General features: G+C 35.8%; 1 protein-coding gene across 1 annotated transcript; it reads right to left on the minus strand.

The window, feature by feature from the left end:
* Nucleotides 1–1,133: 1,133 nt before the first annotated feature.
* LOC144434403 (metal cation symporter ZIP14-like) lies at nt 1,134–14,321 on the minus strand. Its single transcript, XM_078122857.1, has 8 exons — nt 14,034–14,321; nt 7,593–7,770; nt 6,501–6,670; nt 5,105–5,224; nt 4,791–4,844; nt 3,548–3,773; nt 2,291–2,478; nt 1,134–1,280 (listed from the first exon to the last, which is right to left on the minus strand). The coding sequence occupies exons 1-8, from the start codon at nt 14,319–14,321 to the stop codon at nt 1,134–1,136; spliced, it is 1,371 nt and encodes a 456-aa protein (XP_077978983.1).
* Nucleotides 14,322–14,772: the final 451 nt, after the last annotated feature.

Here is a 14,772-nt window from a genome sequence, read left to right on the forward strand (position 1 = left end):
TGTCATGTGATGATGAAAACCGTCAATGAATTTTACTGATCACAGTGTTGTACGCGCCTGACGCATGACGTAGTCCCCCTCCCCTACGAACTAGCCATCTTTCTTTTTTTTTGTTGTAAAAGTTATTGAACACTTATCAATAAGCTATATATCCGTCAAGGATAACAATAGCTATGCACAATAGAGCACCAAATGTTAGATTTTATAATGATCACAATTATTCAATAATAAGTAACACTTACCATTTAGGATTCATATCTTTGAAATTATATGTATGCTTTTAACTGACTGGTTGTGTAAATGGCAGTCACTAAATAGAGCAGTCTGATTCATTATAAACCCATTAATTTGACTGAGCTGTGGTTTCACAGCTTTCGATAATCAAATAAAAAAATGAAGAATTGTAGGTGTTGTTTATCATTGACCTGTATGTATTTCAGACACTTTTGAATATGCCAAAGGCATTCATAATTTTGTTCTGTTTATGATATATGTATAATCGTCGTACAACTGCTGGGCTTCTCTATGGCACTGTTCAAGACTCTCAATTTGTGACGTCAGTAGGAGAATTCATCTCGGAGAATATATGCCCTGGCTTGCAATAATTTGTAGTACAGACGACAGAGAAAACGTTCAATATTGTCCAAAAATTTAATCTTGAAGTTACAGTATCACAATTATACTTACGCAAGTTGTGGGGCAAAGTGAGCTTCACGTTGTAAAACAAAACAACATCAATCCGGACTGAATTTTATAAACTCACATTTTCTCTAAACAGTTTATTGCATGTATTCCAGTTACTTATTGATGTCAAACTTTGATAGACAGGCAGAATACAGTAATTCTATTTTTATCAAAAAAGTTATACAAACTACTACGTTGTATCATCTTTATTGTGTATATCTTTATAGTTTTGCATGCTATATTGTAATCAATTGTAAGATAATATGAATGATATAAAAATAATAACATGAAAATCCACCAATCAATATAATGGAATATACCACCAAAAGAAAACAAAATACAATCAACACTTCTATTCAGGAACGTAAGAACATACCATTTATTGGTAGCAGGGGTATAATGAAACAACTTAACATTCTTATGACATATGGGATTGACTTAGATTTCTCTCATACTTTTTTCATATCATCCTCATAGATTGCTAGTAGAAACATAATGCCCCAACCAACTAGTAATCCAAGGCTCTGAAGGAAGAAAAGCAACCATTGTGTACCCCAATTTATATCACCCTCTTCTACTGTGTTGATTTCTGGTAACTGTTGATAAAAAAGAGAAAAATTAGAGATTATATATGAAACATTATACCGACATAATAGAATTGAGATTTTTATTTAATTGAGTATTGTTACATGAGTGAAAACGTTATAGACTCAATTTGTGCAGTTTTAACTGTACAGCTCTCCTAGTAAAATGTATAATTACACTATCACACAGTTAGGCTAAAACGTGATCTTCATAATTTTGTAATGTTCATGACAATGACAACAATAAAATCCATTGTTTCTAATTCTGATGATGCACTTTGAACTACAATGTAATCGATGTATACATGCACACATTTCTATCACTGCTATATGCCTTGGCTAAATGAGTGATTCTTGCCTCCCAGTAAGGGGAGGTTATGTTATACTTGTGTTTGTTTGTTTGTTTGTTTGTTTGTTTGTTTGTTTGTTTGTTTGTTTGTTTGTTCGTTTCTTTGTTTGTTTGTTTGTTTGTTTGTTTGTCTGTTAGTTTGTTTGTTTGTTTTTGTTTGATTGTTTGTCTGTCTGTCTGTCTGTCTGTCTGTCTGTCTGTCTGTCTGTGAACAAGATATCTCAAAAACCACTGCATCTATTGTTATGAAACATCTTCAAATATGGTAATGACAAGAACTGATTAGATTTTGGTAAACATACAATGAATATTAATCAGCCATTTGAAGTGTGCTTTGCATAGATTAATCATTTTTGATAATCATACAATACCTTTTGAATGCAACCTTTAATTTTCAAATAATTTAGTACATGAATTTGTGTTGATGGTAAAGAAGTGTATGTGTCATTTAAATCTTATTAATGTAACTTATAATCTTAATTGTTAATCTGCATAACTAATTACACTTCGATGATTAGGCAATATGTTAACTATGCAAGCTTCAAATTTCACACAATTAGTTTTGTTAATTAAGGGGTACATCATGTATACTCACTAACTATGATACATTTATCAATGACAATGAAAAAATGAATGCGTTACATTAACTTTTTGCAAGACTGGCAAGACTTACCATATCCACCAGTGCAATGTAGAGGAATATTCCACATGTTAGGGCAAAGATCCACGTGGATGCATCTGTGTACTCTCCCAGAAAGATACCTACTACCAAACCTAGGTAACACATGCAGGCTGATAGGAAGTTAAAAAGTAGTGCCTTCTTGACTGGCATTCCAGAGTTCAACAGGATGGCAAAATCACCTATAAGTAAGAATATAGTGTATGATGTGAATTTTGAAATATGGATTAGTTTTCTGACTCTTAAGACAGACGTTGTGTGCTCTGTTACTATTCATCTTATGCAGACACGTGTACCTAGTTTAACCCAATTCATCATGAACTTTAAGATCATGACAAAACCCAGACTAATAATTATTCCTAACTTTGTTCATGTAAAAACTCTTCTCAAACTCTTTAACCACATACATATATGGCAATTCCAAGTCATAGGGGGACTCATCAGACTATGCAGCCACAATGATACATATGGCCATTCCAATTCATATGGATGGGCACAGCGATACATATGGCAATTCTAATTCATATGGGAATATTTACAGATTATGTAGCCACATCGATACATGTGGCAATTCTAATTCATAGGGGGCTTATTCACTGACTATGCAAGTTCATCGATATGTACGGCAATTCCAATTCATATGGAAAACTCATCACAGAATATACAGCCACAGTGATGCCTATGGCAATTCCAATTCATATGGGGCCTATTCACAGACTATGTATAGCCATAGCGATACCTATGGCAATTCAAATTCATATTGGAACAATTCATAGACCACAAAAGTAGGATTTAGTCCTACCCTAGGTAGAAACACCGGGTCTACAGACGCACCGACACAGATGGTGATTCGTATGAAGCGAATATGGGCACTGTCAAAGAACCACAGTAACACATGTGTTGAAGCCAGTTTCTCATGAAAATTTACTCACATGCTTGACTTCATTTTCCATTTCCTTTTTCTCAGTCTGTGATTTGATTGCTTTACCAATCACACCTATTTCCACACAAACAACTTTATACTCATACACATTTCCAAAGAATGTCTACAGTAAGCACAGATCTCTGAAATTTACTGATTCTTACCTAGTTCATATGGGAACTCTTAACAGACTAAACAGTTACCTATACTGATTCTTAACTAGTTCATAGGGAAACTCTTCACAAACTTAACTGTTACCTATACTGATTCTTACCTAGTTCATGTGGAAACTCTTCACAGACTAAAATGTTTCATAAACTGATTCTTACCTAGTTCATGTGGAAACTCTTCACAGAATATAGCAACACTTATACTGACTCCACTGATGACAGAAATAGTGAATCCTGTTCCAATAGCTAATCCGTCCATGAAATTATGCAGGCCATCTCCCATGATGACCATGTATGCAACTGTTGCAAGACCTTTTCCTTTTTCGGCATGAGAACACGCCTTGGGTCCACCATTGACCACCATTTCATTAACATCATCGTTTCCCTGTGAAGTAACAAGGTGAGAGAGAGTATTCATGACCCACGTTATACAGGTTGGAAATACAGCGATCTGATCCGTGGAATTATACGTGATACCCCTATACAACACAATATTATGATAATTAGACAAGTAGTGATTAATAATATTACTATGATAACATTTCTGATGTTTCCAGCATATAAGCTATAGAATTGGAACAAATTTTCGCAGAAGACACACTCAAAGCTAGCGAGCTAATTTGGTGGAAATAAAATGTTTATTTAGCTTAGTAATTTCATTACACCTGTTATCACTTATACTCAGTATCTCAGACCAGTATGGTACTAATTAGTCCAAAGTTGTTTCAATAAGGAACTTGCAAGTTCCCTGTTGTAAGGCAAATAAAGGAAACGTTAATCATCTTAATAGTAGTGTCTATGATTAATGTTTTGAATTTGCTCATCAAAAGGAAACCGGAGTAGCCGGGGAAAACATGCGTTGTTCGACAGGGTCAAACTGAGCATCACCCTACTTACAGACCAATTTAAATTTTAAATCAAACCCAGCCGAAACCTGGCGGGTCCGAACCCAGACTGCAGAGTTAAGAGGCGTACGAGCTAATCGCTCAGCCACCGACAACCCGAAATGACGAGGCCACATATATGAGTTTGAAATATCATCTCTTAATAACTTTATCATATATATGGGTTTGAAAGGAAAACAAGTACCCTTATTGGCGTCTTACTTCCATCCAGGCACAAGCAATTTCTCGTGGTTCCAACAATATTTCCTTAAGAAGGTCATCTGTGCATGGCCGAAATGTCGGATAAAAAAGCTATTTTAAACCGTAGACAAGCGGACTTGTTTTCCTTTCAAACCCATGACAATTATTTTCAAGTCCATATCTCCTATCAGGTACATCAATATAGTAGTTGGACTGACGGTAACTTTCACCACAAATCCTTATGATGTATTATGTATTGTGTACAAGAAGCATAAAAACACACAAACTTAATACATAGGTATACTGTGTGATAGTACCTTTGAAAAGCCTTCATTTGCATGTGCTGCCATTTCCGTCTGGAGAGTCTGTTGCTATAGGAGGGAATGGATAACGAAATGAATTATACTTACATGTATTACGTAACGTGAGATTTTATATCAGAAAATGGACATGAACAATAAGACCATAGGAATATGCGTAGAACACTGCAGTATATCTCTTGGTTTCTTTTCACGATGGTCAGATGGAGTCAATACGAAAAATGATTTATCTTGTGGAAAATCAGTTGTCCTCGGATGAAAGACCACTTGATTTTGTTATCCCTTAAAGTATAATCATATAAAATCCTTACATTTCTTCCTGCCAGAGCCATCTTTATTAGTTTCTCCACGACAAAGAAAAGATAGATACCACCAAGAATCGTCAGGTTTTTCAGGTGATATGTCAATGAAACATCTTCGAACTGATGCGCCTTGAGTAAAAATATAGATTATAAAGATGACATTTATGGCAATAACATTTCAACGCTTCTTAATTTCTAACTTTGAGATCTGTTTTGTCATCACATAGTTCAAATCATATACATTATCACCATCATTGGTGAAAAGACATCCCTAAAAAAATAGATTGATAAAACATTAAAAGGGGTCATGAAAATAAGAAAGACTAAAAATAGTCACAAATGTGCATGATGATTGCCATGGACACACCCAACAACTAGTAGTATTGTGAGTAAAGATATCAACAGTACTTTGTCGAGACTAAATGATGTAGCCCATCAATTGCAAGCAACCCAAACTCCTCAAGATATTATTATGAATTATTGCCTAAACTCTATGATTCTGCTAAAAGTTTTGAGGCCAAAAAAAAAGTTGTCGGGTAACCCGACCCCCACCTAGTTTTTCACGGCTGGCCCTAATTTTTTTTTTACACATTAGTGAAATTGGGAAGTGTCTCCTCTGTAATGGATGTACATCTGATGAGAAGAAACCAAATTATAGTCTGTACACACTGAGACCATTTGGAAAACAACGGAAAACATAGCCACCTGAACTATACACTCACACAAAAAAATTGATAAAATAAAATTAAAATCTACCTACCCCACCTATTCTAAACTTGATGTAATCGGAACCGCACAAATTTTTTTATTAGGCCCGAGTATTACTTTGCGGAAATAGAGCACCAAGATTTTGGTTGGTGTTAGGAAGTAAACCCCAATCATTGGTATATTCATGCAGTGCTATGTGATAACAAATATCTCATTATTCATATATAGATATCGCATATCAATACTTTAGAAGCTCTTTGTATAGTGACTGTGCAATATATGACAGATTTTACCCACTGGGAGTTCTATAACAACTTTATTGTGATATTAAATTTCAAATGGTTGATGAATACGCGTATAAAGAGCTTGTTGGGTCTTTTCTTGGCAAACACAATATGCATCGTCGTGATCAGCATGTGAGCTGTTATACCCATCTTAATTCCGGCTTATTTGAATGACGTCATCTTAATTCCGGCTTATTTGAATGACGTCACGATTCACTTGGAGGAGGAAGCGGAGGGGGTGTATAAATCATGTAAATTTCTGTTCAGAAACAAAGTTTCATTGGAGCACCCCTAGTAACTAACTAGATTATCGGTGTGTGGGTTCCTGATGAGCGTGCATGTGAACTGGACCGACTGTTGTACAAATAAAAGTTTATTCATTCATGTCTATGTTTATAGTCCATACTGATTACCTTACTCAGGAGATGCAAGATTGCACAACCAGAGAGACTTCCTACTGCCAAACAGATCAGGAACATGAGAACATACTTAAAAACTTTCTTGAACATAAATGGTACAACCAAGACACCAACCAGTGAACAACAACTGATAATGGTGACACAGAGGAAACCATAACCCCACTCTGAAAACAACGAAATGAAATATGATATATTTAGAATATAAAATAATACTATATATATATATATATATATATATATATATATATATATATATATATATATATATATATATATATATATATATATATATATAAATCATCATACAAGCAGGATCAGAAATGGTATAATTATGAAACAAAATAGTACTATCAGATGTTGACAGTAATAGTTAAATCAGACATTGACATAACAGTAATATCATGCATTGACATAACTGTTATACCATACATTGCCATAACAGTAATATCATACACTTATGTCATACATTGACATAACTGTTATATCATGCATTGACATGACAATTATATCATACATTGACATAACAATTATATCATACATTGACATAACTGTTATATCATACATTGGCATAACAATCATATCATACATTGACATAATTACATCATACATTGACATAACTGTTATATCATGCATTGACATAACAATTATATCATACATTGACATAACAATTATATCATACATTGACATAACAATTATATCATACATTGACATAACAATTATATCATACATTGATATAACAATTATATCACACATTGACATAACAGTAATATCATACATTGACATAACTGTTATATCATGCATTGACATAACAATTATATCATACATTGACAACTGTTATATCATACATTGGCATAGCAATTAAATCATACATTGACATAATTATATCATACATTGATATAACAATTATATCATGCATTGACATAACAGTAATATCATACATTGCTATAACTATTATATCATACATTGACATAACAGTGATATACATCCTACAAATGAGTGGGTGTTTAGGAACCTTGGTGCACAATCTCTCGTCTATTACCCCCCCCCCCCCCGACCCTGGCCTTTACCTACGTTTACTATACTTACTTTCAGCAGTGGTTGGAGAATCTTCAGGTTCGGTGTCATTAGAACTGCTTCGACGCACTCTTCTCGACCAAAATTCTTCAAACTCAAGTACTTCATTTTGGTCTTCGTTTCCTTCTTCCGCACAATATCTTCTCCCGATTTGACGGACAGTTTGCATCATTTCCACAGCAGAATAGCACTACAAAAATCAGAGATTCAAGATCGTGTATTAGATAGTGTGATCTCAGTTTGCTTCGTGGTCGTTGATGTGATCATGGAGGTAAAAACATTTTCAACGAACCACAGGCATATCTGAGTAATGTGACTATACACGCTGCCAAAGCAGAAATGTAATGCACACTTTCATTTGTATAACTTGGCACATGCATTTATTATAAATAAAGCACACGGGTTTGTTACAATTTGTTTATATAGTTTTAATTGTAATCAATTATTTAAGTGATGGAACTCTAATTTAGACAATTAAAGAATGCAAGCTTACTTTAAGTTTTACCCAGTTTCGATCGTCAAACACGGAAAATTTCGTAACTAGTAGCATATGTCTATTTTCTAAACCACGACGGAATCACCATGTTACTATTTCGTTCAAAAATTAGAAGCTTCGAATCCCGGGGTTTCGAATTCGCGATGAAACCAACGTAAACTTAAACAAAAATTAGAGTCTGCTTACATCTGTACGTACGCACCCCATTAAATCAAAATGGGACACTTTGCCTAAAATGTAAGCTCACGCCTACTGTGACGAATGAAATAGGTGTAAATGATGACTTGCTACTGAAATCATGGTACATCCATGTTGAATTTGGCTGTTACAATGACCCCGCGGCCCAAAGTGTTTCTATACTCCTCAGTTTGATATGTGTCATGGATCGTTACAAAAATATTTTTTCCACACAGTTTATTACAAATTAAAGTGTTTTCTTTCAGTTAGTTACTACTACTACTACTACTACTACTACTACTAGTAGTAGTAGTAGTAGTAGTAGTAGTAGTAGTAGTAGTAGTAGTAGTAGTAGTAGTAGTAGTAGTAGTAGTAGTAGTAGTTGTTGTTGTTGTTGTTGTTGTTGTTGTTGTTGTTGTTGTTGTTGTTGTTGTTTCTGTCTGTCTGTCTGTCTGTCTGTCTGTCTGTCTGTCTATCTGTCTGTCTGTCTGTCTGTCTGTCTGTGGGTTTGATTATCTGACACATCGCTCATGTCGGCATCTGAAAATGGCAAAGTCTTTCGATCAAAAATAATGTTCAATATTTATTGGCACGTGACTGAGTATCAGACAATACTCTTCGTTTAAATGACATCGACTGATACCATAGACAGACAGGTATATGAAACTAGACTCGATTGTTACGGGTTTATTTTTGAAAATTGAAATATATAAGCTTAGCTATGGTGATACTCGCATCGTACCCATTTGGTATATCTCTGAGGAGTACACGCACGAATATTCACTGTTTAGTCAGGAAGTACGACAAGTCTGGTCAATCGTAAAACAGCCTTAACCGACATTTCTTAAGAACACGCGTACGGAAGGAAAATAATAGGAAAATTAAAGACATTTCAACCCAACTCGAGATCGGAGATGCGCGATATTGTGGAAGTATTCCGCAAGTACAAAAATAGCTCATCAGACCGCCGTGGTGATATTGCCATGAATATTAGAGACCGGTCAGTTCCTCAAGCCTGGGGTGGGGGTGGGGTGGGGTCGATCGGTGGATTGTTCCATCGGGTCGACAAAAAGTCACGGACACCCTCCCCCATCTGTAAAACCGAAAAGAGGTTGACCCCATCACTTCATTCTAAAACATGATGACCCCCCCCCCCCCCCCATATATCATATTCACATGACACAGGTATTTTTGATCGTGACTCAGTGTGGACTGCTTGACTGTCTTGTAAATAATTTATAAGATCCCGGGATAGGACTATGATATAATTATTGACTACACAGTGTAAATATATTCCAAAAAGAGTTTAATAAATTCTTGGGAATATGCACACCTCTCACCTCTCATGGGGGGGGGGGGTTCGAGGGGGTCACCCCCTAGAAGCTCTGAAAAGTCAATTTTGAGACTATTCAGACCCTTTCAGACAATAATTTCCAAGCTTTACAAGACAGCACCAAAATGTAAAAAGCTACTACATAGGATTGAACTATTTTTGAAATATAGTTTGATAGCATCTTGACAGTAAGAGGAAGAGGGAAGAGCTTGAGACAGGGATGTGTCCACTTCATGTGGGGGGGGGTCCGAGGGGTCTCCCCTAGAAGCCCTGGATGTATTTTTTACCAATCTAAGGTTATTCAGCAGACCTTTTCAAGCATTCTTTATAACTTACATGGGGTTGAAATATGTTCTTAAAAAGTTAAATAAACTGCAATACAACCACAGTGACTGCAGAAGTTATATAGAAACGCCGGTCATCAGAACGTCATTTTATCAGTGGTGTACAATGAAAACTGTCTTTGGGGTAAAAAATAAAAAATGTCGACTTCTTATCACTACTAAACAGATAAACACTGATACAAAAATCAACACCGGGTCCCTCTGATGTAGGTTCACGCGACTTATCAGTTTGTTTGTTTGTTTGTTTGTGAAAGTTAGTCATGTTGTAACACAAAGTTCGAGTGTAAGCTCATAGATTAATTTTGCATTTTGCACTAAAAGTCAAATTCTATCATTAATATGCTTTAACATAGACAAGCCATCAATGATCTATGAATTCACCAATTTCACTAAATTCTGTTCACACACTCTTTCCTGTAGTAACATGGGCAGACATTTTCTCCGCAACCCTTGAAAAACTACCAACACGCTCCAGTTGTTTTGTCACATCCACAGACTTACAATTCTGTAACTATTTGTTGACGATTGAAAGTCTTCATATAGGTTTTTTTCCATATTGAAATAAACGACCGCTACTTGAAAGTTTCATCATTACCCTGCGTATTACAGAAAAGTCGGCTGATTGCATATTTACATGTAATATATGACCTTCATGTAGGTGTCAGATCACCGATTGGTTTGAAGGTACATATACATGATAACGTGCGGAGTAACAGTGAGAAAATCATATCTGTTGTCCGAATAGCCTTGGTTCAATATTAAAGTCACTCTAAATTATCATCAAAATTGTATTAATAATTGTAAAAAGCTAAATATTAACACATTAATTAATAAATTGGTAGTCATTACATAGACCTCCTTGCATAAAATGATATGGTCAAACGAAAAGTTTTAGCACCCATTTCGGTGATGAACAATTATCCTGTTCAGGCTGTTAGTCCTGCTTGCATACGGAGTAAGTCGGCCCTTCCTTCTCCGTCACGGCGTTGAGTGAAACGCATGCACCGTCTGCAAGCAGGACTAGTATCCTGTCAGAACCAACAGTCAACAGACGACGGTTGCCTTTGTATTAGAGTGACATTGATCCGGTTCTCCTGAAATACTCAGATGACTTCTGTAGTTTAGATTCAAAATCTGTTCAAGAGATTTCAAAATGGATTGTACACAAGCGAAGTTGCTAAAATACAAACTCCACGATCACATCTGTTGTAATTATTCATTGCAGACTTATGCATGTTTTTTTATTGTATTGTCATGTGTGTTGGCGATTTTTCGCCCAAAACTCAACATATAATCTATACACTAAAAGTTTATTTTTAGGATCAGACAGACGATTACGACACAGACAAACTGATAAGAGTCGATCCACAGACAATGACATGTGTATACATACATACACATGAACCTGCACCATGCATAGGCATGATAGGGGTCCGGTGTTGTTTTGTATCAATATTTGTCAGTTTGATAGTGATAAGAAATAGACTTTTTTCGGCACCCTCAAAGACAGCTTTCATTGTCCACCACTGATAAAACGACGTTTTTATCACATGCGTTGCTATATAACTTAATGCAATGGGTGTAAAGGTCAGTACATCTAATGGTATCATCACTGGCAGGGGAGATTTGGAGATTAAGGCAATTTTAGACTATCTTGGCAAACATTTCACTTCTTTAAAAGACTATCTTATTAGCATAGTGTGAAAATAGTTAATACCATTATGACAGTAAAAAGGTTGGTGCATCTGATTGTTGGTTGAATGCACGAGTGACCTCTGGGGATGACGGAGTCCTTGGCGGCCCCTGGCAGATCTGGGTTTTTTTTACGAGTATAAAGTTGGCGTCAGATTCAGATTCAGATTCAGCTAGCGTCATATTGATCGTCAGATTCAGCGTCAGATAGCGTCAGATCCGAAGACACCCGACGGACTCAATCAAACCTGAAATAATACTGTTGAGACTACAGGGAAAGATTCCGCTTCACAGCCTTTTGATGGGAAGTTGGAATGTCTCTGCTTGCACAATTTTTATTTGGGAAAAATATGTGAAATAGAGTTGAAATACTTGCAACCAAGACATTGATAGCCCCAAGTTCAGCCACTGTATGTTCGTTGGTTGATACGTTTTGCCAATAATGTACATGGTGTCAGTAAAAGCTAAGTTTACGTATGTAATATGTTGTCATTTTTAAAAATTTGAATTTAAAATTTAAAATTGTGTAAGCAGAGACATTCCATCTTCCATCAAAAGGTTGTGAAGCAGAATCTTTCCCCGTAGTCTCAACGGTATTATTTCAGGTTTGATTGAGTCCGTTGGGTGTCTTCGGATCTGAGGCTATCTGACGCTGAATCTGACGCTCAATATGACGCTAGCTGAATCTGAATCTGAATCTGACGCCAACTTTATACTCGTGTTTTTTTTTTATTAAGACAATTTTTAGGTTATTCATAGCCTTTGAGGTAATATTTACAACCTTTAAAAAGCTAACGTAAATGTAAGTTTTAAATGAATTTCCCATGTCACATACAAATGGGCCTGCAACATTGGTAAAGGTGCATTAATATTGCATCTGTATAGTATTAAAAAGTCACAAGTATGTTAGAGAATGTTAGGTGGCCATACCTAGTGTACAATAGAAACTGGAATTTGATTTGTAGTGTCGATAACATGTAGTGTTCGAAATAGAAAGTGTATTAATCCCTTCTGACAAGTTCATAGTGACGAGTACCCTGGTAGAACAATTTAGATTACTTTTTTCATAAACTATATATGAAGATTACCATTACGAAACCAAAGCAATATGTGAAGCAGTGATTGTGAAACAGCCAAGTACTTCCATGACATGTTCTGTAACTAGAATGATAGCTAGGTAATACATGTATATGTATATGTATATACGTATGTTTGAACTCTTACGTGGAATAATATTAAATAATTGATGGAAGAAACGGGGACAAGAACAAATATTCACGTGTTGGGTGTCGTAGAGTCGAACGGTATAACTATAAGTATGGATAGTTCTAACGTCGCACTCTAGCACTCACACTCTCATACACTCGTACGGGGTCGTTCGGGTCCAAGTCGGGAATTAGTCACGACAGAGGAGAGATTTCGGCTTGCCAGAATCACCTACCCGAGTGCCCGAGTGCCTCTGGATGTTTTAATTCTTAATACTTCCAATACAATGTAATTTACACAACGACTATTAATAGCAAATCACACCCTAAGATCATGGCATCATAAAAGTTATTATGTACTTTTCTCTAACCAATCATGTGAATTTCAGTTACATCATGTTTGCCCAGATTCGTAATCGCCAGTCTATTTCTGACCTATGGCCTACAATGCCGAAAAGTAGAATTTATTCCCATAATTCCGAAATACGATATTTTGGATCGTAACACATGTACCACATTTTAGACAAGGCTATATGCCATTGTAGGAAAGGATTTTTTACTTCCATCACAATCCAAAACTCAATGACCCACCCCCTCCTTCATCCACAATTTTCAAAACAGCATAACCCCCTACTGCCAATTTCAAAAACAGGGTGACCCCTCCCCTACCAAGCCATTCCTCCCCAAGCCGAAGAAACTGACTGGTCTCTGAATGGGTCACGTGTGTAGAATACGGTGTCTAATCCATGACAAAATTACAACTCCTCATTTTGCTATTCTTATTTCAATTTTACAACTCAAATATCTATTTTTCAGGCTGTTCGATATTCTATTTTACAATTCGTCATTGCAAAACTGAATGCAATTAAACAACTGAACTTTCATTTCTGAATGAAATTTTACAACTCAACTTTCCATTTTTTAATTTTGTATTCTATTTTCCATGTTTAATTCTGTATTCTATTGTACAGTTCGACATTCGATTTCTCTGCTTCCTGTTTCATTCGACTGTGAAATTGGGTTTAGAAGAATGAGTTTGGAATGACCAGTTGTAAAATGGAATATAGAACAGAAAAATAGATATTTGAGTTGTAAAATTGAAATAAGAATAGCAAAATGAGGAGTTGTAATTTTGTCATGGATTGGACACCATATGTTAGTATGTCTTGCATAGATCGACTACGTCGTACACACATATAAACTTACCCGGTCTTGTTCACTGTTTACGGTAACAACACCATCTCTTATGGCAATTCCATCGGTGTTACCACCGTTGTGACGTAGCCTCTCTAGCAGTTGTTCCAGTTGCTGAAGAGATAGCTTGTCATTCGTACCCAACTCATTGTCAAGATCGTCAAGAAATACTTCGGGTAAAGGAAGAAGACTTGAATTTTTCAGAGATAACTGAAAGTTGTCAACCTTGACGTCAACACTGGCTTGATCAGCTGCTTGAACCAAGCATAATATTAATAAAGGCGCAATCATAGTACACATGTTGATTCTATCATCAGCTTTTGTACTTTTTTTTCAGTTACTTGTAGCAGTAGTACTCACGCATGCACCACTAACCGTTCGGCTATACTTCGCAGTCGGTTACACTCCTCCTGTTTGTTTGTTTGTTTGTTGAAACAAAGCAAAAATAAATGATGACAAATTAAGAAGTGGATAAAATAAAATATAAAATAATAATGACCGACACACGAGGCTAGCACATCAGAAAAATTACATTTGATTTACATGTAAAAAGTGCATGAGATTTACATTTCATTTTAAAAGAATTCAAGCTAGTAGACGTTTTAAGGTCCTTCGGGAGACCGATTCCAGATTTTAACTCCATTAAAAACAAAAGTTTTCTTAAAAATCTGTGTAAAAGTTTAGGTATGTACAAATCATTTCCCAATTAAGGAGGTCCTCAATGGTTATGCCCAATAGTGTATCGTGAGTC

Source organism: Glandiceps talaboti, chromosome 1 (genome assembly GCF_964340395.1).
Source record: "Glandiceps talaboti chromosome 1, keGlaTala1.1, whole genome shotgun sequence".
NCBI lineage: Eukaryota > Metazoa > Hemichordata > Enteropneusta > Spengelidae > Glandiceps > Glandiceps talaboti.

What these genes read in the sequence shown, in the direction of transcription:
- LOC144434403 (XM_078122857.1), bottom strand. Translation starts at nt 14,321, where the DNA reads ATGTGTACTATGATTGCGCCTTTATTAATATTATGCTTGGTTCAAGCA. An exon ending in TTCTCCAACCACTGCTGAAA is followed by an intron (nt 6,671 to 7,592) that starts GTAAGTATAGTA and finishes CGTTGTTTTCAG; the next exon opens with AGTGGGGTTATGGTTTCCTC. An exon ending in AGAGTTTCCACATGAACTAG is followed by an intron (nt 2,479 to 3,547) that starts GTAAGAATCAGT and finishes TCTTACTTATAG; the next exon opens with GTGATTTTGCCATCCTGTTG.